The sequence below is a fragment of the Canis aureus genome, chromosome 1, assembly GCF_053574225.1.
Source record: "Canis aureus isolate CA01 chromosome 1, VMU_Caureus_v.1.0, whole genome shotgun sequence".
Taxonomy (NCBI): domain Eukaryota; kingdom Metazoa; phylum Chordata; class Mammalia; order Carnivora; family Canidae; genus Canis; species Canis aureus.
The window spans coordinates 92,600,593-92,624,845 of NC_135611.1; the positions used below are offsets into that span (position 1 = coordinate 92,600,593).

A 24,253-nucleotide genomic window follows, 5' to 3' on the forward strand; every position below is an offset into this window, starting at 1 on the left:
GCAGCTTTTCACAATGTTAAACACTTGTCATGTGGCCCTACAACTCTACTTCTAGATCTTTACCCAAGAGAATAAAAACATTATGTCTACACAGAGACTTAATATATGAATGTTCAAAACTGGAAACAAACGAAATGATTAATAACAGGTGAAAGGATAAACAAACTGTGATACACTGTTATCATGGAATGCAGTTCATGAATAAAAAGAAATAAACCACTAACAGATTCAAAAACAGGGAGGAACCTCCCAAAAACTATGGTGAGTCAAAGAAGCCAGACACAAAGGAGTAGATGTTTTGTGATTTCATGTATCTGAAATTCTAGAAAAGACATATGGTCTAAATGACAGAAGAGATTTTACCGGACCTAGGAATATGGCAGCGAAAGCACTGAACACAGAGACACACAGGAGTTATTTGGGGTGATGAAAATGCTTTATATTTTGATTGTGATGATATTTATAAAGGGTACATATTTATCAAAACCCTTCAAACCATACACTTAAATGGCAAACCTTACTGTATGTAAATGACATCTTCCTCCTGGCCTATTATAGAATGGTAGCTTCCAAATGTTTTTTAATCATTTTTCACTCTGACTTAAATTTTTTTTTTTTCAATTTTATTTATTTATGATAGTCACACAGAGAGAGAGAGAGAGGCAGAGACACAGGCAGAGGGAGAAGCAGGCTCCATGCACCGGGAGCCTGACGTGGGATTCGATCCTGGGTCTCCAGGATCGCGCCCTGGGCCAAAGGCAGGCGCCAAACCGCTGCGCCACCCAGGGATCCCCTTCACTCTGACTTAAAAACAACTTATAAATCACATACATGTTCTATTGTATGAATACGATACACTCTACAAAACACATAGAAAAATTGGAATTATAAAATAAAATGCTGAAGATCAAATATTTAAGTGTCCATTTGAGGCAAATTCACTAGCTGATCTATAATGGCATAATATATACTTAGGGGAGAGTTTCATCATCGAAGACAGTGGACCTAAAGCTAAACCTAAACCATGCTAAACCTGCATGTCAAAAGTCTTGATTTTTGGAACATATGGAGCCAACATGTTATCATTTAAACTGGGACTATCTAAACAGATATTTATTATATGACTGTGGGAGAATTAGGGAAGCCTTCATTCTGCTAGCTTGTTTCTGCAATATATATACTATTTTCAATTTGTGGGAATTTTTTTTCAAGCTGCTTGTCCATATTATATGAAGTCAGTTTAATCAAAATAGACTATATAACCTATTTATCCACCTTGGTAGAAACCTGAAAAAATAAACAAATGCAAAAAACAAGTGAGGAGTTTTGTCATCAACCCCTCTTCCCTCAAGATGCCTCAATTACACATGTGATATATGTAATTTCTTACATTTCAGCCATTGTTTTTTATTTTTAGACCAAAAATAATTAATAGAAATTTAACATTTATTCTTCTAATCTTGCACAAACCTAGGGGGTAGATGTTCTCCTTTGGAGACATCTGATAGTGATAATTTACACTATTCAGAAATTATAGAGTCTAATAAGTGGCATGTGTGTATATGCATGTTTAATACTTAACATGTAGTTAAATATTTTAAGTCACTATTAATTTAGATACTTTAATATCACCTAGTTCAATCATCAATTCAACAAACACTTATTGAGCACCTATTATGTGCAGACAGATCATACGTATTGGGTTGTACTATGGTGAGGGCAAAAAAGACATGGTCCCTGGACCATCAATTTATGACAAAGTTCTAGAGAAAGACATTAATCACATAAATCAATTAAAATCACGTTGATGTGAGGCGGCTGGGTAGCTCAGTGAGTTGAGCATCCGACTCTTTGTTTCAGCTCAGGTCATTATCTCCAGATTGTGAGATACAGCTGTGTCCAGTTCTGTGTTCAGAAGAGAATCTGCCTCTATCTCTCCTCTTCCCCCGCCCCCACTCATGCACACTCATGCACTTTGTTTCTCTCTAAAGTAAAATAAATAAATAAAATCTTTTAAAAAATAAAACCACAATGCTGAATAGACTGTGAGGAAGAGGTCCATATGGCTAGAGGAATGTACAACAGAAAGACTCAGCCTAGTTTGGGTATCAGCCATGCTTCCCTGTGACTATGACCGCTGACCTCTAGTGTTCAATAAAATACTACTGAACCTGTACAAACAGAAACCAAGGTATAAATAAAGATACTTGTGGGGCCAACTAGTAGGATGAAGCTTCCTTTGTATTAGATCTATCTGTGGTATCATTTAGCCTTGATCACTTTCATAATAAGGCTGGCTCTATTCCACCTTATTAGCCCAAGACAATTATAGTAGCTCAACCCAACACCAATAAGATCATAAACATATAGGAGAACACACTGAAATTGAAAAGCAATCTCAGTTATAATGTAGTAGTTCAGATGATCTAGAATAAATTGTTTCGTTATGAGGAAAGACACATATACAGTAGATTCCTAAGGAAATATCCATATATTGCACCTTGAGACACTCTGCTCTTTGCAGCCATTTTCCTACCTCTAGCTTCCCAGTACAGTGTTTGATATGATGAATCAACAGTTTTGTCCTTATATCTACAAAATGCTTTGAACGTTACAAAGCATCATTACAACGACTTTTTTTTTCCTCTCATTTGATCCTGCTAACAATTCAGGTACATTATGTATTTCAAAGACTGAGGAAACTAAGGCAGGCTGGCACTCATTCAAGAAGTCTTCCACAATTGCCCCCCCCCCCAAAAAAAAACAGACTCACCTCCAAATTATACCGTGCTCTTCAAGTATTGGCATTCTCTCTGCCATTTCTGTCTACCTCTCAGTCTTTTTTGGTCTAACCTTAAAGTTCTTCCTATCTCAGTCACAAGAACAGTTCCGGCCACATAACAGATGCTCAATCACTGTTTGCCAAATGAGCTCCAGAATTCAGTTATCACAACTCAAGGGCAGGCAGGCTGAAGTAACTCGTTCAACACCAAGCTTACAAGTGGCAGATGTGGCAATCCAACTCACTCACATCTCCTGAGATCAAATTCAAGTCGGTGTTCCTTTAGCCCACATCTCTAATATTGTAGGGTAACATTATTACTGCTTCCTAGGAAGCACCAACCAAAACATAGGTATGAATATCATTTAAGCTCAAACATCAAAAGCATTTTCCTGTGGGTGAAATAAATTATCTACTGAGATCTATGAGCATTGTCAGGACTTTCCAGTTTTATACTATTTAAAAAAGACAGGTTTTGTTTATTACACTAGCTCCTCTATGTGGAGTTCCTCAACATCTCCAATGCTTTTTTGCTTTGTTATTTTAAAATGTCTATTTAAAATAAGTAGCTAAAGAAACGCTCAATTTCTGTGAACTGTTTTTATGAAATTGCTGGGGAAAATTAAGAGTAATCATGAGTTTTAAATGTATAACCATCTACCAGATCAATGAACCACAGGCAACAAACACCTCAGTGAACCTCAATGTTGAGGCAAAAGTCCTGAAAATAAGCACAATAACAAAAAAGAAAAATCATTGGTAAAACGGCTTTGCACAGAATAATTATGTTATCAAGGATCATAAACAGTACTGGAATCAATGGTTTTGTCAGTTTCATAAGATATTCAGAAAAATTATTATCTCTGGCAACTAAGGCTTCAGGCCATTCAAAGTAAAAATATTTTTTTAAAGATTTTATTTATTCATGAGAGACATATAGAGAGAGGTGGAGACACAGGCAGAGGGAGAAGCAGGCTCCCTGTGGGGAGCCTGATGTGGGACTTGATCTCAGGACCCAGGATCATGACCTGGGCCAAAGGCAGATGCTCAGTCACTGAGCCAGCCAGGTGTCCCTATTCAAAGTAAAATTAACTTCCTTACTATCACTTTCCAAAATCTTCAGGAACAATTTTGCTCTATCACTTCAACCTACAGATACAGTTTCATTCCTCGAAACAAAAACAACTCATGTTTGCTTGTATATATAGTTTAACTCTGCTAGTGATAAGATACAAAGTGAACCTGAGATTCCCAAAAGGGACAGTGCCTTTTTAAACCTAATTATGTTAATAAACATCTTTATATAAGAATTGCCTTTCTTGTATTTCAAGTGCTATCTTTTCTAATGCATTTTTTCTTATTTCACTTTTCTTCTTTAACCTTACTAATTTTAAAAAACTAAAATTGCTAATTATAAGAAAGCACAGATTGAATAGGATCCCAAACTATCAAGACTTAATAAACCATAAACCCCAAGTACTAAAGAAAGAAAAAACATATATAGCTTTGGATAACTATGTACATTTATAAGAAACAGCCTGACCGACTTGTAAACCAGAAATAGAAGCCTTACGTATTACTGTTTCTGGCTTTTTTTTTTTTAAGATTTTATTTATTTATTCATGATAGTCACACAGAGAGAGAGAGAGGCAGAGACACAGGCAGAGGGAGAAGCAGGCTCCATGCAGGGAGCCCAATGTGGGATTCGATCCTGGGTCTCCAGGATCGCGCCCTGGGCCAAAGGCAGGCGCCAAACCGCTGCGCCACCCAGGGATCCCTGTTTCTGGTTTTGAGGCCTACCTTTTTGTCACCCACTGAAATTATACCTTTTATAAATAAAGGATAATCTTTTAAAGCAATCTTTAAAAATTAGGATCATAAAAGGATGAAAATATACCTTTTTATTTAATATAAAAATGGTGTTCTGAGACGCCTGGGTGGCTCAGCGGTTGAGCATCAACCTTCAGCCCAGGGCGTGATCCTGGGGTCCTGGGATCAAGTCCTGTGTCTCTGCCTCTGTGTCTCTCATGAATAAATAAATAAAATCTTTAGGAAAAATATGGTGTTCTACCTGGTTACCCATCCAATAACTAACCTGTCAACTGTAATATGAATTTGGGCAACTTTAACTTTTTAAAGCTTGCTAATCAATTGATTTGATGAACCTAGTTTTCCTCCTAGTTGAGATGGGAATGGCTGTCTGGGACTTTATTCAACTGGATATAACCAGTATTAATGAAGACAAAAATCAAAAGCCACAAATGGACTAATGATCTCTGTTGAGTTTAGGACCTAATTTCTAATACATTTGTTTTTTTTTTCTTGAGAATACTTTATTATTTTTTTAAAGATCATTTATTCATTCATGAGAGAGAGGCAGAAACATAGGCAGAGGGAGAAGCAGGCTCCCTGCGGGGAGGCCGATGAAGGACTCGATCCCAGGACCCCAGGATCATGCCCTAAGCCCAAAACAGACACTCAGCCACTGAGCCACCCAGGTGCCCCTCTTGAGAATAATTTAGTTTGCATTTTCTAGCAACTAGGTTTTCAGCAGTCCTCCATTATATCAATTCATTATACACATTTGTGTTTTTAAGAGTCTTAAAAATGTCACCAATTTTTACTGATCTTTTTGCTTTATGTTGTTGATCAGGCTTGCTTGCTTATATATGTCTGTACGTTCAGATGTATGTATGTATTTTCTTGATAGTAATTATCAAAACAGGAGAGCTGATGGGGAATGCAGAGAGAGTGAGACAAAAATCTCAAAACTGATTTTCCTCTACATTTTTTTCTTTCCTTTTTTTAAAAACTTCAACTCACTGAGGTGAGACAAAAGTATATTAATTTGGGATACTTTTTTGAAGAACTTTTGCTTCTTAAGTATACATATCAGGCCACATTTCAGGTTTTACTTATTTAAAGGTAAAAAAGGTAAAATGCTCCCGAGGGGAGCCTGATGTGGGACTTGATCACACCCTGGGCTGAAGGTAGATGCTCAACCGCTGAGCCACCCAGGCATCTCAGAACACCATTTTTATATTAAATAAAAAGGTATATTTTCATCCTTTTATGATCCTAATTTTTAAAGATTGCTTTAAAAGATTATCCTTTATTTATAAAATAGTATTAGGACTAGTAGCTCGATTACCAATTAACTTAGATTGGTATTGATTTTTAAGTGCTTTTTCTTTTGACAGGACTTCAGATTTCTAGAAAAGTTGCAAGAATTATACACAATATTCCCAGGTATCCATTTTCCAGATTATCTGAATAATAAGATTTTACTACATTGATTTTATCCTTTTTCCTCTTTTACTCCCAAGGTTCTATATTTACGGATGCTCATACTTACAATCTGAGTTTACAGAGGGCTTTAGAAGTTCAAGGCTTGTAATTTTTTTTATTTGTTATTTTCCTCAAATAACCCTTTATACCTCAGATACTCCTGCTTGCCTCACTAGTTTTGCTTGTGGGATTTTTCTCAAAAATGCACTGTGATTCATAAAGCTAAAACCAATCCTTCTTGACATAAAGTATATTATGTTCTTTGCCGTGGGACTGCCATGTTCAGTACTGTTATGTGAGGGAGCTTATACCACTTAACAGCTGATCTTGATATAACTAATCTGACTGCTTTATCTCTGTAGGGCAGAGCTTAGGAGCTCAGGCTCTAAAGTCAGATGACTTGGATGTGACTCCTGGCCAAAAAAAAAAAAAAAAAAATCATGACTGAAGGAAGGTATATTAGTTTTAAAAATCAGGTTTACAACTTAGCACTGAGCAATGAGCCAGCCAGGACAAAGACAGTGGCTCTGATTCGCTCTAAATGGGAAATCCATCAGTTCATCAGGGCTGCATGCAAAGAAAATGAAGCATGAGAGTCTCTCTGCAGAAATGGCTTTGACTGATGTCAACACAAATTTTTAAAGAAAATAAAAAGGCATTACATGTGTGTCTATTTCTAAAATCAGCCCTGGATCAAAGGAAGAGCAGAATTATCCTTTTTCATGGATAGAAAAGATAGGTCTTAAGTGTTCCATGAAATTAACCTTCTGACATGCTGGTTCGGTTACAGGGATTGAGCTTGAAGAATTCTGATGAACAATTCATCTTGCTGTAAAAGTGTCCAGGAGAGGAGATGACTCACAAACTATGTTCCATATATACTTACAGCTTCCACAAAGGCATCTCAGGAATAGATGTCAGGGGCAAGAAGAACCTTACTGGACAGGGTTGTTATAAGCTTTAGAAATGATAGGCTAAGCACCAAGCACAGATGGCACACAATAGGTGCTCTGTAAATGGCAGTTACTGTTATTGGATTTGTTGTTTCCACTGGATTTCTGACAAAGTTGAATGGTGGTCAACTTCAAAATAAGCTATTACTGGGGTGCTTGGCTGGTGTAGTTGCTTAAGCATCCAACTCTTGGTTTCAGCTCAGGTCATGATTCCAGGGTCATAAGATTGAGCCCTGCATCAGGCTCTACACTCAGTGTGGCATCTGCTTAGAGATTCTCTCTCCCTCCCCTTCTTCCCCTCCCCTTGTGCTCTGAGGTATGCACGTGGTCTCTCTTTCAAATAGATAAATCTTTTTATAAAAGAAAAATTCATTATGACTGAAAACTTAAATAGCTTATACAGCCAGACCAGGAGCCAGGTAGGACCCCCATCTCATTTCTTACCACTTGTCCATCACCCTTTCTTCTCTAGCCATTCTGAGCCCTCAAAAAACACTTCTTTTTATTCCCTCACTGGTTAACTCTATTCTTCAATCTTAGCTTAAAAGTCACTTCCTCTGGAAAGACTTCCTTGACCACCTCAGACTATAAATAATTTTTATTTTGACCTTAAAGTTTCTCTTTCCTTCAGATACTTGATGGCAAATAGGCTCAGCTATATTGAGATCTATTTTTTTTTTAATTTCTTTTTTTTTTTTAATTTTTATTTATTTATGATAGTCACACAGAGAGAGAGAGAGAGGCAGAGACATAGGCAGAGGGAGAAGCAGGCTCCATGCACCGGGAGCCCGATGTGGGATTCGATCCCGGGTCTCCAGGATCGTGCCCTGGGCCAAAGGCAGGCGCCAAACCGCTGCGCCACCCAGGGATCCCTATATTGAGATCTATTATATTGAAAGTGCATTTTTTAGCACAGGTAAAGAATTCTTCTGATTTGCTTTGGCAAAGAGGGCCAGTGCTCCATTTAAATTATGTTCCATCTTGCTCAAATCATATGTAAACAAAAGTGCCAGTTATCTTAAAGTTTTCCACTTTCTACTCATGTGAAAAATTTTATAGGACAAGTTGAACTCTCCAAGTAAAAAAAAAAAAAAAAGGTTCCTGATGTTGGAATTGATGGTTTGATAAGCAAATTAGATATTCACAGGAAACATTATATATCTCTAGGAACAAAATTATGGAATTAACTAAATTAGTCTATGCAGGTAAGTGATTGATTGAAGAAGCCAATTTTCAGCAATTCGACTTTGGAAGGTCTTCTGGGATAGTTGAAATAAATGAGTAACTGAAGTCTCTTCCAACTAGAAATCCAAACGCCAATCAGGCTAGCTAAAATATTAATATATTCTCACCTTCATGTCCTAAACTGTTACATCCTACCACAAAACCACACTAGATCCAAAATTATTATATTTCACGAACTGAGTAAAACACTGGAGGTATTCCTGATATTTACTGAGAAGTCCTCTGGCATTTTCTCTAATCACTATGGCAACTGCACTCTGCGCCCATCCAGGCTGGAGAAGGCCAATACTGCCCCCGTGGGTCAGATCACGTGGTCTCTGTTCTGATCTAGAGCCTGAGCCTCCCTAACTCATAACCCAGAGTAATACAAAGAAGGATCAGAGGTTAATGCTTACTAAAGAAAATGAGAGCAACTGGTTTTAAAACCAGAATAGCTGTAGAGGAAGGGTTACTTGAGAGTGATGGCAAAAAGACAAGGCCAAAGGCCAAACCTCATAGAAAAGAGGGTCAAAAATCCACAAATTACAGGAGTCAGATAATACTAAGAACAAGGAAAATAAGAGTTAAAAAAAAATAATAATAAATTTGTTGAAGGTTTATTATATAATGCCAGGTACTACCTTAAATTATTAGTAAACACATTATTTAATATTTGTAGACAAGCATAAACTTGATATTACTATCTCTATCTTATACATGAGGAAATTGTATCTCAGGCAATTTGCCCAAGAGCATATAACCAGAAAGAGCTAGAGCCAGGATTCGAACCCATACCTTTTAACTATGACTCTCAGTCTCTTCACCTCCATAAAACCTGCTTTCCTGGATGAAGTGGCTCTCCAAGAAATAAAGGGGGAAGCAGCCCAATAGCCATACAGCAAGAGAGATAATATGATAATCAAAAGTATCAAGTGTCAAGGAAAAATCCAGAAAGATCCTAGGGAATATTGTTGGATTTATTTCTGTCAGAAGTGTGCAGTATCCACAGTTGGATGGGTAGGCACCCAAATTTCACAGGATTAAGAAATGTCTGGACAAAAGGGAGACACAGCAGACATGTACAGATGTCTCAAGAAAACTGGCAGTGGGGGAACAGACTGTGAAAGAGGTCAACTGAAGAGGGAAAAGAATGAAAATATGAAGGAGGGAACACATGTAAAGATGCCACAAATGGATCATCTGACTCAACCTCCCACTAGAGGTTCTTAGGAAACACTTTCACAACCGTCACTACTAGCCCCTCATCACTACAGACTCCCTGATTTCCCTTGAGCTCTTCCATACTTTCCCCTACCAGAAATACCCTCTTTTGGTCCATTTTTCTTAGGACCTCCAACTTTTACTTCAGCATCTCGCTCAAAGTCACATCCATGGTGAAGACATTACTGATTTTCATTCCCAAGAACAATCTCCACTGTTACTCCTGAGGTACTTAGTATCCAATTCTACAACAATATCTATCCCTCAAGAGCTGGCTTTCCATAGTCAGGTGCCATGTCAAACCCCCTTGGAAACCCTAGCATTTAACACAGTGCCTGGCATATTCCTCTGAAATTATATTATCTTAAACTGATCACAATGATCTAACAATAGACAAGAAAGTATTTTTAAAATCACTTTTAACAGAGAATCAGCACATACGGTTACTCAACAATTTAAATAGTAGAGCTCTTATTTTTACAAATATTCAGTAGAGATGTTCAGCTAGAAGGCCCACATTTTGGATTGGCAGAGCAAAATTTATTTCAATTGTAAATCAGCATGTTCCTTCGAAACACCTTTTTATATTAGATACTAAAAATTAGCAATTCTGGCTCTAAAAGATAAAATAAATATGCTCTTCAAGAGCTAAAATCATTCTCTTTTGTTTTTCTACAAAAAGACATTCAACGGGAATTCATTTTAACCCCATCTTTTAGGACGTCTGCCATGGGTTTTAATTAGGAGAATACTGTCCCCTGAGGGAAGCAAACCAATGGGAATCAAGTCCCAAATAAAAGCAAAGCACAGAAAATGTCTTTGTTTCTGCTGATTATATGAGATAATGGTCTCAAATGAAAAGAATTCTATTCATGTCCATCAAAGCTAGGATGGACAGAAAGCAAATCTCTTAACCCTGAACAGAAAAAAAAGATAAAGACAGAAATGATAGAGTACACTACCTCAGGATTAGGTCTCTAGACTAGCAAAGGGATCCATTTAAAATATTACAGATTGAATTTCGAGGCAATGCAGTATTCTGTTATGGATTTAACATACTATATGCAATCTTCCCCACACACACACACCCCTTAGTCTCTGTACACTGCTTCCCTCACAAGAATTTTCTCATGGGTATACTGCTCATCACCCCAGTTTCTTTCTGGATGTGACTACATACTATATACATCACAGGAATATGGCAAACAGAAGTGAGAATAAAAATGACCCCTTGTTGAAGCTGTGGTCTCGTGAGGATCTCAGGAGTACTCATGTCAAAATTCCTTTCCTAAAATCTGTTTCCTAAAATTTGAGGCATCATTTTAAAGATACCCATCATGAATAGATCTACTGGGATTCATTTCAAATTTACCCTTCTTGAATCTTCAAGATTATCCTTTGCCTAGAACCTAACTGGCACCTCTGATCGACTCTGTTTCTCAAACAAAATGTCATTTATCCCTTTGACCACAGGGATAATATACGCACTTGCCAGGATGTACCATAACTTAAGTGGAAATGCTAAATATGCCATAGATTGACACTAACCAAAAGGAAACAATATAGCTACAAAAGAAACAATATTGTTAGAATACAACTATTCTATTCATTTTGTATCTCAAATCATATGTAACAATCACTACCCAGATAGATGATTTATAGAAAACCAAAGTTCTTATCTGAATATAATCTTGAAATGAATTTTTATCATGTAAAAAGAGGTTTCAGTGTCCCAGTTACATACTAAAGACTCAAGAGAAAGAAAGTGTGTCCCTGTGAACGAAAAGGTAAAGACCATAGTCTCTGATAATAAAAGAAGTCAAAATTGACAGCTAACTTGACAAAAGATTTTTTTTTTTCTTTGAGTTCAAACAAAAGCCCCTCAACCCCGGGGCTCCACTGCACCTGGGACGTTGTGTTTACAAGAAGTGGTATAGTGATAACACACTTACCCACTTTGACAGAAAAGCTGTGTGCCTTTCTCTAAGGAACGGAGAAGGTAGGCAGAGACTACAGGAAAAAGCTAGAACTGTACTCAGAGGGGCAGTTAAAACTAGGAGAAAAAAAGTCTCAGAGCCCTGGTTCGAAGTGGCTTAGGAATCATCCTCAAGGTCAGCAACACTGTAGAACACCTGAAACCCAAGATTGCAACAAGGAGTAAAAATGCTGGCTGGCTTTACTCTAGGTTCTGCTTTGACTGGCTGTGGGAAAGAATGCAATAATGGAAGACACGTTCCTCCTTCCTGCGCCTGGATTTTCAATTCAGGTTTAGGGCAAGTAGGGTCAAAGACCACTCATATTTAGGCATAAAATGACCAACTTGAAAAATAATCTATAGAAAACTCTAAGAAATCATTCAAGGCAGGGGGAAGGCAAGGGAGAAGTAACTCACTTCTAGTCATAGTCTATAGAAACCATCAGTCCAAAGTCTTCTTATATTGGGACGCCTGGGTGGCTCAGCGGTTCAGCGTCTGCCTTCTGCCCAAGGTGTGATCCTGGAGTCCCGGGATCGAGTCCCACATCAGGCTCCCAGCATGGAGCCTGCATCTCCTTCAGCCTATGTCTCTGCCTCATTCTGTCTGTGTGTCTCTCATGAATAAATAAAACCTTTTTAAAAAAAAAAAAACAAACCAGTTTTCTTATAAAGATGATGATGAGTAATATGGAAGTTTTAATATTTTGTCAACATCAAATTTGAATATTTTATAGATTTTATTGAAATGGGCAACCATGTCTATATTTGGAAGCTGAGACTCTATGGTGTTTTGTGAAATGGTGCAAAATTACAAAAGACAGGAAATTTGATGAAGTACTGCTATAACAAGACCTTGTAGTCATTGCTCAGAATTCTCTATTCCTGAACCGGATTGTCTAAAGAAAGAAAGTTGATTTTTGAGCTCATACAGGATAAATGAAAAAGCACAGAAATAATGTTAGAATCCACATTTTACTTGGTACTTATTACTCATGAGATTAGAACCTTTGTGCTTTAAAGAAACAAAACTATATGTTAGATCTTAAAATTTCTTGGTTTTTCAACTTTCTAATAAATATATTATATACCTCAACAATAAACAAGTTTAGCTATAGACTTCCTCACATTAGAGTGGCCAAAGCAAGGACACAATAAAATTGAATCAACAGAAGTAACTACCTTTGACATCAATGCCATGATTTCAACATCCATCATGGGTCAGTGACAAAAGCTACCAGATTTTAAAGGTATCCCACTACACTTGGAAAACTCATCATGACATCAGTACATTAATAAAACAAAGACTAGAGGCAAGTTAAGAACAATAAGAAATTTAAAAAAATTTTTACAAAGAATAAGAAATTAATACAATAATCATCTCATCAGTTGTACAGAATATATCTACAGGGACACTAAGAGAATGCACTAGAGAGGGGCAGCTGGGTGGCTCAGTTAAATGTCCAATTCTTGGTTTCAGCTCAGGGCATGATCTCAGGGTTGTGAGATCAAGCTCCACCTAGGGCTTCACCCAGGGCATGGAGCCTGCTTGATATTATCTCTCTCCCTCACCTTCTGCCCCTCCCCCGATGCCCACTCTCTCTTGTCTAAAAAAAAAAAAAAAAGAGGAATACACTAGGGAACATCAAATGTGACATTTTCTAGTGAAAGAAAGAAAGAAAGAAAGAAAGAAAGAAAGAAAGAAAGAAAGAAAGAAAGAAAGAAAGAAAATAAAAAAAAAATGACAGAGGAAAAAAAAATCCTTCCAAATAAGCCTGGAAGCACTACAGGCAACTCCAGGCAAGTATCACACTAATCCACTATGTGAAATAAAACACTTTGTTGACAAAAAGAAAACGAGAGTTCTCACCTTCTTTGCTTGGTGTGAGGGGATGTAAAGTCTCACCTGCCTTGAATGTCCTAGAGGAAAGAGCTAACTTGAGGAACTGAAAGCTATGCCTGCTGGGAATGAGCCATATGGCACAGCACAGTGTTTTCCAAAGAGGGGTCCATGTGTACACGAGATTATTTTTCATGAGGACGTGAACAAGGTGAGTGTACATTATGTATGATTTTCTACTTACACTGGTGATAGGATTTTCCACTTCTGGAAGCAACTTTGGTTTTTTAAGGTTACATAGTTAATACAAAAAGTGATTTTAATTGAAGCAGCAATCAGAGTCTCTCCACCAACTACATGCAGTGAGATGGGTGGCCGCCTTCCCGAACTTTGGTAAGGCTTGGGGATTTATTCTTTGGTTTAACCCCCAACCATGGGTAATATCATATGAAAAAAAAAAAAAAAAAAAGAAGGATTAAGTGAATTAGAGCAAGAAATACCCAATATTCCTCCTCCACTCAGTTTTCAGGCAGCCAAGTATTCACCTTCTAGGCAGGAAGCTGGAGAAGTCTTCTTTAAAAATATGACAGCCCAAGAGGAAAAAAGATACTGAACACCAGAGGGTCCCCAGTTAAAAAGCCCAGTCAGATGACCGACCCTACACTGCATTCAACAAGACCCACCCATACATGCAAATAAGCTGTTTATCCTCATGCTTTTAAATATGGATAAACACACAAAGATTATCAGACATCTAAGAAAAGCTTCAAAAAAAGACAAGAGACCAAAAAAAAATATATATATATATATATCCAAAAAACTCCACAAAGTAACAAAAAACAAAATCCCAAAGAGCAAAGTAGTTTGAAGGAAAAAGACTATAAAAAGGAAAAAAATGCAACAATTTTTTAAAAATTAGTATCTTTGGAGAGAAATAAAAAGATACTATAATCAGGAAATAAAATGTGATGTTACAAAAAGGAACCTACAGGAAAATTTTTAAAAAGCTTCTCCTTGATCCCAGCCCTCTCCCTGCCCATCCCGCTTCTATCATCTGAAAAGAATTTAACCGCAAGTACCTCTGCCTAAAAAATATCCCTTTCGCTAGCTACTTTTCTGTAATTATAAGAGTGACATTTGCTGGAGATTCTCCTTGATACCAAGAAATTAGAGGCAAATCACACAAGTCTCAAGATAATGCTCTATATGATCTTTCTCATTTATTTTCTCACCACTCTTCAGAAAAATTGACAGGCCAAGGTGTTCACTAATCCACATTGCAGAACCATTAACTGGCACAAATAGCATGATTTCGTCATTATCTTTCCAAAACAAGCCGAGTGTCCTGAGTATGAATAAGCTCTGTAGTAAACATGTGACAATGAATTCATTCTCAATTTTTTAAACGGGATGAGTCAGATCTCCAGACCTTCAAGATCATTTAATTTTCATTCAACAGTATTTTTCACTCTCCAAAATACTCAGGCATTTTCTAAATCATCACAAAGGCAAAATCCTTGCCTGGAAGTTACATGCAAACCTCTCCTTTATCAAGTACTACCTATTGTGAGCTGATTCTGTGTTAACTATGATTGATGATATTTCAGTAGGAAGAAATAGGAAGTTGTGGTCAAGAATCAGGGAAGCGAGAGGCACCTGGGTGGCTCAGTGGTTGAGCACCTGCCTTTGGATCAGGTGGTGATCCTGGGGTCCTGGGATTGAGTCCTGCCTTGAGCTCCCTGCAGGGAGCCTGCTTCTCCCTCTGCCTGTGTCTCTGCTTCTCTCTCATGAATAAATAAAATCTTTAAAAAAAAAAAAAAAAAAAAAGAATCAGGGAGGGGAAAAGAGAGGGACACAACTCATAGGATGGTCAAGGCAGAAACAGGAGTAAGAGGCTCTTTCAGAACAGGGATTATGGTTTGGATACTTTCCTTTGCATCCCTATAGCCCAGCACAATCTGCTACATCCACGAAGTGCTCAAGAAACACTTCCTCAGATTAATCTAAGAACCAAACTCAATCTATCTCAGCACCCACTGGGTCAGAAAGGAGAATCCAAATCCTCTCTGGATACAGCTCGGTGGGACAGACAGTCGTCAGCACAGGGAAAGGCATGGCATTTTTGTCTGAGAACGGCTGTTACTTACCTGCTGTTGTACTGGTACCTGCTGTACCACCTGTGTAGGCACTGCTGCTTGACTAGCCACAGATGTCTGTAAAGTCACTGTCGAACCTGTGTCCGACCCGGTCTCTGATGTCTGCATGATGGTCTCTGAAATACATCAAAAGAGAAATAACGTTTTAAATGCTCTCCTCACATGACTAGCTGCATTACATGTGTTCTTAAAACCCTACGCTGAGAGAGACTTTCAACTCTCAGGGTACTTCTTACGCCAACACACTGCCATCATATCCCATGCATGTTTCTAGTAACTCGGATCACTCTTTAAATAAATACAAAAAATTACCAGGTCACATTTAAAAAAATCCCCATTAGCACCTCTAATTTTGAGGCTATAAAAGTTGAACTTCCTTGAAGTCTACCTTCCTTAGGTCTCAGCTGTTCTAAATCAGTTCAATCATAGTATAAACTAAGCCCAAAAATATTTCAAGATACTCAATTTTCAGTACAAGAACCCTGACTGGATGTAAATATGTCAGAAAAATGTTATTTTCTAGACACTTTTATAGGCCATTAGGATGTCATCAAAGGTGTACAATTTAGAATAAATTATTTCTAACCCTTTCCAACTTTCAAACTTACTATGCTGTGATCTAAAACAGAAGTAATGCATATCCAAAAACTTAATCAAAGGGTTGGGCTCACTAATTTGCTCTGCCTGTGTTATGATATAGTACTAAAATCAACCTTAATTTAACACAAAGATAGCCAAAAGTCAACAAATGTTTGGTATTTTGAAGATGGGGAGGACAGAAATGAGACTTGTAAGCAAAGACATGAAATTTTACCTTCTCCCATTCAGAGTTCAACCTGGCACATTTTTTAGTTTGTATGTGTCTGCTCTGCTAACATGTTAAATTTTGCAGCATGTGCTCTAATGGGCATGGATTCTCACACCTCCTGATCTCAGCATTCCCTTTAACTACTTATATAGTCAACGGAATAAATATTAATTTTTGTGTTATTGAGCAAGGGAACAGAATTCTAATTTTCTTTCCTGAGGGGCTAGGGGCACAATATTTAATTGGTAGATTAAGAAAAACACTGCATTATGGTTTAAATCTGTGAACAGTATGGTGAACATTAATTTTCCCTACAAAAACTCTGAAAGAGTATCTAGTTCTTTCAAGGAGAAAATTAAGCCCTTTATCATCTTTTGTCATAGTGTGCCCTCTTCCAATTTTTCCCCTCAAACCTTTTCTAGCACCTCCTTCAATTTTAGAAATGGACCTCTGAAGACATTTCATCTACTCTTATTTTATAAACAAGGAAACCAGAACCCAGAGAGGTGGAGGCTCACTCAAGGTGACAGGAACAGCCATGAGACTAAACCTTTTCACTTTGAATCTGTGCTTATTTTTCTTTCTAGGCCTTGACTGTTGGCAACTCTTTAAGTGATTTTCATATTCTATTGTTAGGCAAAGCCCTAAAGCAGTATAATAAACTTTACCACATACAAGAGATACAGCAATTAACAGCTAACACTGATTCAATGGTTAACATATGCTAAGGACTCTTCCAAATGCTCTACCATATAAGTTAATCCAGTAACAACCCGGTGTGATTGGTAGGGTTATAATCTTTCATTTACAGATGAGGGACCTCGGGTACAGAGAGTGAAGGTGGTTAGAAGCTTATAAAATAAACGGGGAAGTGATAGAGACTGCAGCTACCACCCCATTTATTTGGGTCAGCTACTAACGTTCAGCTCCAAGAAGTTGAGAATTTGTGGGAAGGCTAAGCGGTAGGTGCCAGGTCTCCCAATTTTCCAAACGTAGCTGAAAAGTTCAGATTTTTATGTGACATCACCAAACGATGGCTCATTTTTTAAACTGTAGCATTAATCTCTCAGCAAACACACACACACACACACACACACACACACACACCCCTCTGGGCTAGCATTAAAGACTATGGATATGCCTAAAAATGTTTGAGAATGAGAAGATTCACTACATAAAATTCTTGTCTAATGAAGATTAACTGGAGGACTCCTGATTCTCAAATTCTGGGAAGGGATATACACATGAGGAACCCTATCTGTGCCTCTTCCTTGTATTCCATCACAGAGGGAAAAATATACCCTCCTCAAAATGAAAGCAAAAGCCAATGTCCTTTGATTGAAGCTTGTAGACCATCACAATGTCTTTTGTGCTACAGCAGAGGAGCTATTGGTTAAGAATAAGCAGATAACTTTCTGCAGAGAATGAAGAATGAACCAGATGTTGGATACTACCTTCAGTGAGGTTTTCGTAGCCTCTCTTCCCAACTCCAAGATAGATGGAGGCCTTCATCCGTTTCGTAATGAAATGGGTTCATGAAAATAGGGGTGCCAATTATGGCCAATCGAGGGTGGGTGTTTCTTAGAGTGAAGTCACTCACCTAAAACTCCCTCCTATTTCTCCCATTGCTGGCTAGTAATTTTATCAAGGCATTTCAGGTGCCCATACATTGTTCTGCAGGCCAGTTTACACACCCCTGTTGGTATATGATCCATACCGTGATATCTATTTTAGACCTAACATAGGCAAGTATATAAAAAATAAAGATCTCTTTAAAAATTAAATACATTTGGGGCAACTAGTGGCACACTTGGTTAAGTGTCAGACTCTTGGTTTTGGCTCAAAAAGTGATTTCAGGGTCATGAGATCAAGCCCCACATCGGGTCCCATGCTCGATGTAGAATCTGCTTAAGACTCTCTCTGACCCTCCCCTCCAAAATAAATAAATCTTTTAAGAAAAATTAAGTATACTTGTAAAGCAATTCCTAAGAATTCTCAATAAACTACCTTATCAGAAGATAAAAGGCACAGATTTGAAAAATGGCCTCTCATGGACTCTATTAGACTCCACAGAAAGGCTTTGTCTTAGAGTTACTACCAATTAAAATTCTTAATTGCTAACATTTAAAAAGCAGAAATCCCTGTGTTAGAAACCAATTTCCAGATTCTTCCAAAAAATGTGAAAATTTAGAAAAGGTGAACCTATGTTATATGTTTTATAGGTAAATTACTTAAATGGCAATACCCCTTCATTTGCCTGGCCTCTATAGGCATGTGAGTTCATGACACTTTTGGGGGTAACCTGAACTTTAGTCTTACACATCGAGATTAAAAATGAAAAAATTACATTTTGGGTTTAAGATAATTTTGGTAACATTTTTACACATTCACTTCTTTCATACAGAAGAGAAATACTCAACTTTTGACCACTTTACTAAGAGATGAGGACACCCAGAGATGTTAGGTCATACTTGACCAGGGTCAAACAGCTGGAGGTTGGAAAGGAGGGTTTGGAAATACTAAGGCGGATCATGTAGTAAACCACCAGATCGAGTGGGAAGTCCTGAATTTCAGAACAGACACAGAAGAGAGTAAAGCAAACTGGGGACCTTTTCAGAATGAAAAAGGAGGAAATGGGTCCCAACTGTTTTAGAGGAGCAGCCTTTGCAGAAGAGACTGAGGGAAATGAGATAGAAAGGAAATGATGGCTTTGTAACTTCAAGTGAGAAATTCATGGAGAGCTTTCTATCCAAGTCTCTGGCTCCATGCAATGCCACATCAAAACTGGCACAGAAAGCCCAATCCAGAACAACCAATAATTGGTCCTGAAACATCCATTTCCTCTCCAGGGATTGCTCCTCATCCCACCTCACCCTGGGTCACAGGGTTGTGCCAATGGATACGAATTTAGTCTCCTCATCTCTCCTTGATGGACACAACTTCACCTCCTATGATTTCATTGTCTTCCTCAGTTATGAGAAAGAGGCTTCCTGTGCCAAGGCCTCATGACGTAAGAGGGTCTCACTCCCATCCCTGCCAGAGACTGGCTCAAAAACTCATGACCATAATTAAGTCTCTCATCTGACAAGTTTTTCCCAGGTGCCATGCAATATGCTAAGGGCTTGAAATACATACCATTTAATCCTTGGGAGACTCTCACTAATGGCAGCATTCTTATTTCCACTTAACAAATGAGGAAACTGAGGCACAAATAGATCACCTAACTTGCAGAAAGCCACATAGCCCGTAAGGGGAGGAGTCTAAATTCAAACCCAGGTTTCTCTAACTCCAAAGCCAAGATATCACTTAGCACTATCACAATGATAGGGCTTCCAAATGAAAGGTCTGAACAGCAAAGTCTCTGGGATTCTCAATCCATTGTATTTAATCTACACCCTTCGATAACAATGGAGAGGCAAGGTCAAAATTAGGAAGTGTTCTCTCGTTCTGCTGAGGCCAAACAGAGCCTAACTTGTAAGTATTTTTCCAGAGGCATTTTAACTGATTAATTCTGAAGACCCAACTTAACAGCAGATCAATTAGAATGTTAAAGCATGTTTGAGGAGTAGAACCCTCCTGCCAAATGCTGCTCAACAGATCATTTAAACCCACTGACGCATTCAGAGAGTTCTGGTAGCTTTCCAACATTTCAGCAAAGCAAGAATCATCACTGAAGGTAGTGCCTTAGCAGGCTTCACTTGTAGGTTTTGTTTTAGACACAACATAAGGTTTGTGTGTACATGTGAGGTGTTCCTATTCAGCCAGCAGTGGTTTCTGTGCTTTGTTTATGTTTGGGAGTAATTTGGTTAGTTCAGTTCTTTCACAGCCCCCTTTCAAGTGATATTTGTTTATCAACCACAAATGCAGTCACATTAATCCATTTTGATAAGCTAAATAAACCCCTGCAGTTGGTCCATGATGCAGCCCATATGTAAATGAGTTGTATATTCTTGCAGGAGAGACATGCACAATTTCAGTCTAGTCATCCTTGCCTAATGTGGCTGTCAGGTGTGTCAAGAGCAACAGATGCTTGTTTGACAAAGGACCTTTTTATTCTGGCTAATTAAGCAGTTGGACACACCCGCCTGTTAACGGTTCTGCTTTGTACAGCCAACTCTGGCTGAATCATGCGAATCTACAGCTAAATAGGCCACATTTTGAAAGAAGGCTAATTAACCCCTAGGAGAAGGAAAAGAATATTGCAAAAACCCAGCTGCTGAATGCAACAAGATTAGCATTTCTTCAACCTGATGGGCAAAACCTAGGCAAAGCAAATGTGTTTGGAACAAACATGCGTTATTGCAAGTTTCAAGGCATTCAGATGTTCTTTATGGAACTTCCTGAAGATTATTTAATACACTCAAATTCACAGTTGGATTCCTTTTATCACACATAATGTACACGCCAAATTAAATGGTTTAATAGTCTGACCTAATCAATTACTTTTCAAACAGAACTATCTAACTGGGATAGCTTAAAAATAAGTGGTATCCATCTAATTTTTATTGGGGTTCTCCAGCCTGGAATAATTTGCTCTCTAAAAAAGCAAAGTCCGCAAAGTTTGGCTCCTCTATGCTGACTCTATTGTTTTTGTTTTGTTTTTTTACTCTGAGGAATGTAACCGGTTCTAAGTCAGTAGAGAAAATAAAGACTTGTAATTTAATTTTCAAGTGCAACAGAGAATTTCCTTCCTTCTTTCTTAGTATAGAAAAACAAAAGATGTTACTTCCAATTCCTACTTGAACCAAATTTAGCAAAGTTAGTATGATAGTCACTTAATGGGTATAACTAAGTCACGTCACATCTAAAACATGACATTCAAATATAAATTATTTACTTAGAAACCTGGTTCAACATAAGAGTATGGGAATGCTATTTAGAGAAAAAAATTTGTCAGAATTTGAATTACTATTTTTAAAATACAGAAGTTTAACATCTGTGTACTTTTATACGGAAAAATCCCAAATCATAACTGATGCTTTGTGGCATAAAATTTCTACTAAGTGTTAGAAAATAAATGTTATTATACATAATGCCCAGAGCAATTAAAATTTCTATTAAAATTAGAAAACTAAAACAAGCTGTGTTTTTTGGGGGAGCAAATTGCCATTATATATTTTCCTGAACATAAAATGAGTAGGAAATATGCACATTTTTGGACTATTCTGGAATAGATGTTGAAAAATATTAGAACGATTTCAATTAATAAAAAAAAAAACTAAGGATATCAAGAAACTTTCACAGAAGACAATATAACGTAAAACAACAGGTCATACTAGAAAGTTTATATATAGAGGTAAATAATCATGTGATAAATTTAATGCTTTGAAACTTTGACAAAAACATATTGATGAACTGAGTACAAACGTAAAACACTATGACTTGTCTTTTCTCCCACTTCACCTTGTACAAATGAAAGAAACTAGTTAAGCTACAGACTATAGTCAGCCTTTTTTTTTTTAAATACACTTCTGAAAGTTTATTCATTATACGACACAGGGCTTCAGGAAATCAATAAAGCAAGTAACTGAAGGGATGTAAAAAGAAATTTCCTGATTTTCTGTATTATAAAAGCTCTGCCTATTTATTTAGGTTTAATGTTGTAAACCTCATGACTGTGTACAATTAATCTTTTGTACTAAATTGATCTGTAGACAATGATGGAATGATAATAGTGTAGACTGTTAGGCAGTCATCTTCCCGTGATAACTGATGACAGTGATTAATGTTGGTGATGATTAATCAGCACACTGGTAACATATACAGGTTGCCTGGGTAACTTTTTTCACTTTTCAAACAAAGGTTTTTGCTTAACTAATTCTTCCCTTGGCTCAGAGTATGAAAAACTGTTTCCTTGGAGAAGAAAATTCAAATCAAATTACTTTAACAGCTTTTATCTTGAAGGATCAATTACTTAAAAAAATAAATAAAACCATCTACTACCATATTAGAAAAGCCAAACTACTGAAATAACATAAGAACTATTTTATTATTTGTTATTTGTTTCTAGTTATCAAGAAGAGCTGTCATCAGGCCCAGAGGTCATTTTGGGGAAAAGAGAACCAAGTTTACTGCTGGTGCTGTTCAGCATTTTCTCCTACTCACGTTCATGAATAGGCAAGTCAGGTCTTAGCTACCTGACAAATGCTAAAAAAAATGGTGGTACCAGATGAAAAAAAAGGAAAAGGAAACCAAAGAAACAAAAACATCTAAGTGTCCTACACTCTCTCCTACTGGAGGGAGAGTCTGAGAGCACAATGATGTAACATACAGAAAAATTCTCATCAAAATGTATGAGACAAAGCTATAAAGGTCTCTCCCTACTAGTCCATCCAATCCTGAGAGTGACCAGAACCTACTGGATGGAGCATTTAATGATATTAACACTCAGCAATGAAAGATGATGAGCAACAAGCCCTTGATTATGAATCTATCATCTTCATTATTAGGGACATTAATAAGAATAGCTACCTCTGCTGAGCACTTACTATGTGATAGATGCTTTGCACACATTTAACCTTAATTTCACTCATCAAGTAGACATTCCCATTTTATAGCAGAGGAAAGTAACATTCAGAAATTAATTTGACCAGGGTCACAGAGCTATTAAGAGATGAAGTCAGGATTCAAGTCCAGGTCTGTGTGACTCCAATAACGGCAAGCTGTCATTGGACCCTAGGTGGCTACAGGGATAGCAGCCGCATTGAAGCTATTTTAGCAAAATCAACTTTAAAAGAGATAAAGTAGTCTATGAGGACTTTGGGCACTGAGAAAGAATTCTAAATTTGAAGAGATACAAATATGACATAAATTGCAAAAATGTACTATACCTGGTATGTAATCAATATAATTCTATGAAGCCATCAAACCTATAACTTTTATGATACAAAAACACATACCATGGATTAAAAGAGACCTACACTAACCCTGTAGTCACATAATATTTTATAGATGAAAGAAGTTATAAAATGCAGACTCATTTGCATTCAAGAACATGTCGTAGAAAGCAAACAAGGGACCAATTAAATGAATGTGTATGTATATATAACATTATATATAAACACAAGAAAACTCACTCAAGTATGGTATATAAAAGCCAATAATAAGCAACCAAAATATCCATCACTGGGGAACTTTTTAAAAAAAATATTTAATTTATTTATTCATAAGAGACACAGAGAGAGAGGCAGAGACACAGGCAGAGAGAAGCAGGCTCTACATAGGGAGCCCCATGTGGGACCCGATACCAGGAGAACAGGATCACGCCCTGGGCCAAAGGCGGCACCAAACCGCTGAGCCACCCAGGCTGCCCACTGGGGAACTTATAAATTGTTCTATTCTGTATCCCTCTAGTGGAATACTGTACAGATCTATAAAAGCCAACACAGAAAGATAATCATAATAACGTAAGTAGAGAAGGCAGGTTGCCAAATAATATGCAGCCCACAATACAATCTTCTTCACGGATACATAAATGCATGCTTTGGAAAAATGCTTAAAGAGACAGAATAACGTCAGTGGAACTTTCAACTCTTGAAATATGGGCTTTCCAAAACCAATGACCATAAACTTTGAGTGGTCTCAAGCTAACCTTGGATTTGCTGGTCAAAAGCAACACAGGCTCCAGACACCCGTTTAGCCTGAAGCCATTCCCAAAAGGTCCGTCTTAGATTCTGTAACCTAAAACAGACCTTACAAGCTCAAAGACAGCTACAAAGGTAGATTTTGATCTGTTATTAAGTGGCAGGGCAAGAGCTTGGTCTCCCTTCCCACTAAAGTGGCTCAAATCTCCAAAGCAGCTCTAAAAAACAACTTCTTGAGTGCTTCTCTTGGAAGAGCCTACTCAAAAAATGCATCTGGAGATTTTATCTACAGACCCATTCATTGCTAATTCCATGACATTTGTCATTTTCTGCTCAAAAAAGGAAATCTAGCAACGCACACTCCCAGATGTCAATGTCAAATATGATCCCTTCCTTATGACCCTACCCCGTACCTACTGTCCAATC

General features: G+C 37.5%; 1 protein-coding gene across 37 annotated transcripts in view; it reads right to left on the reverse strand.

Annotated features, from left to right (window-relative positions):
• The window catches only part of RFX3 (regulatory factor X3), a 287,131-nt gene that overhangs the window by 145,683 nt on the left and 117,195 nt on the right, over positions 1-24,253 (reverse strand). For all 37 annotated transcript variants that reach the window (XM_077908536.1, XM_077908547.1, XM_077908603.1 and 34 more), the window contains one exon: positions 15,428-15,552. In XM_077908536.1, the coding sequence (XP_077764662.1) occupies positions 15,428-15,544 (117 nt within the window). In that variant the 5' untranslated portion in view covers positions 15,545-15,552. The remainder of the gene's footprint in view (positions 1-15,427; positions 15,553-24,253) is intronic.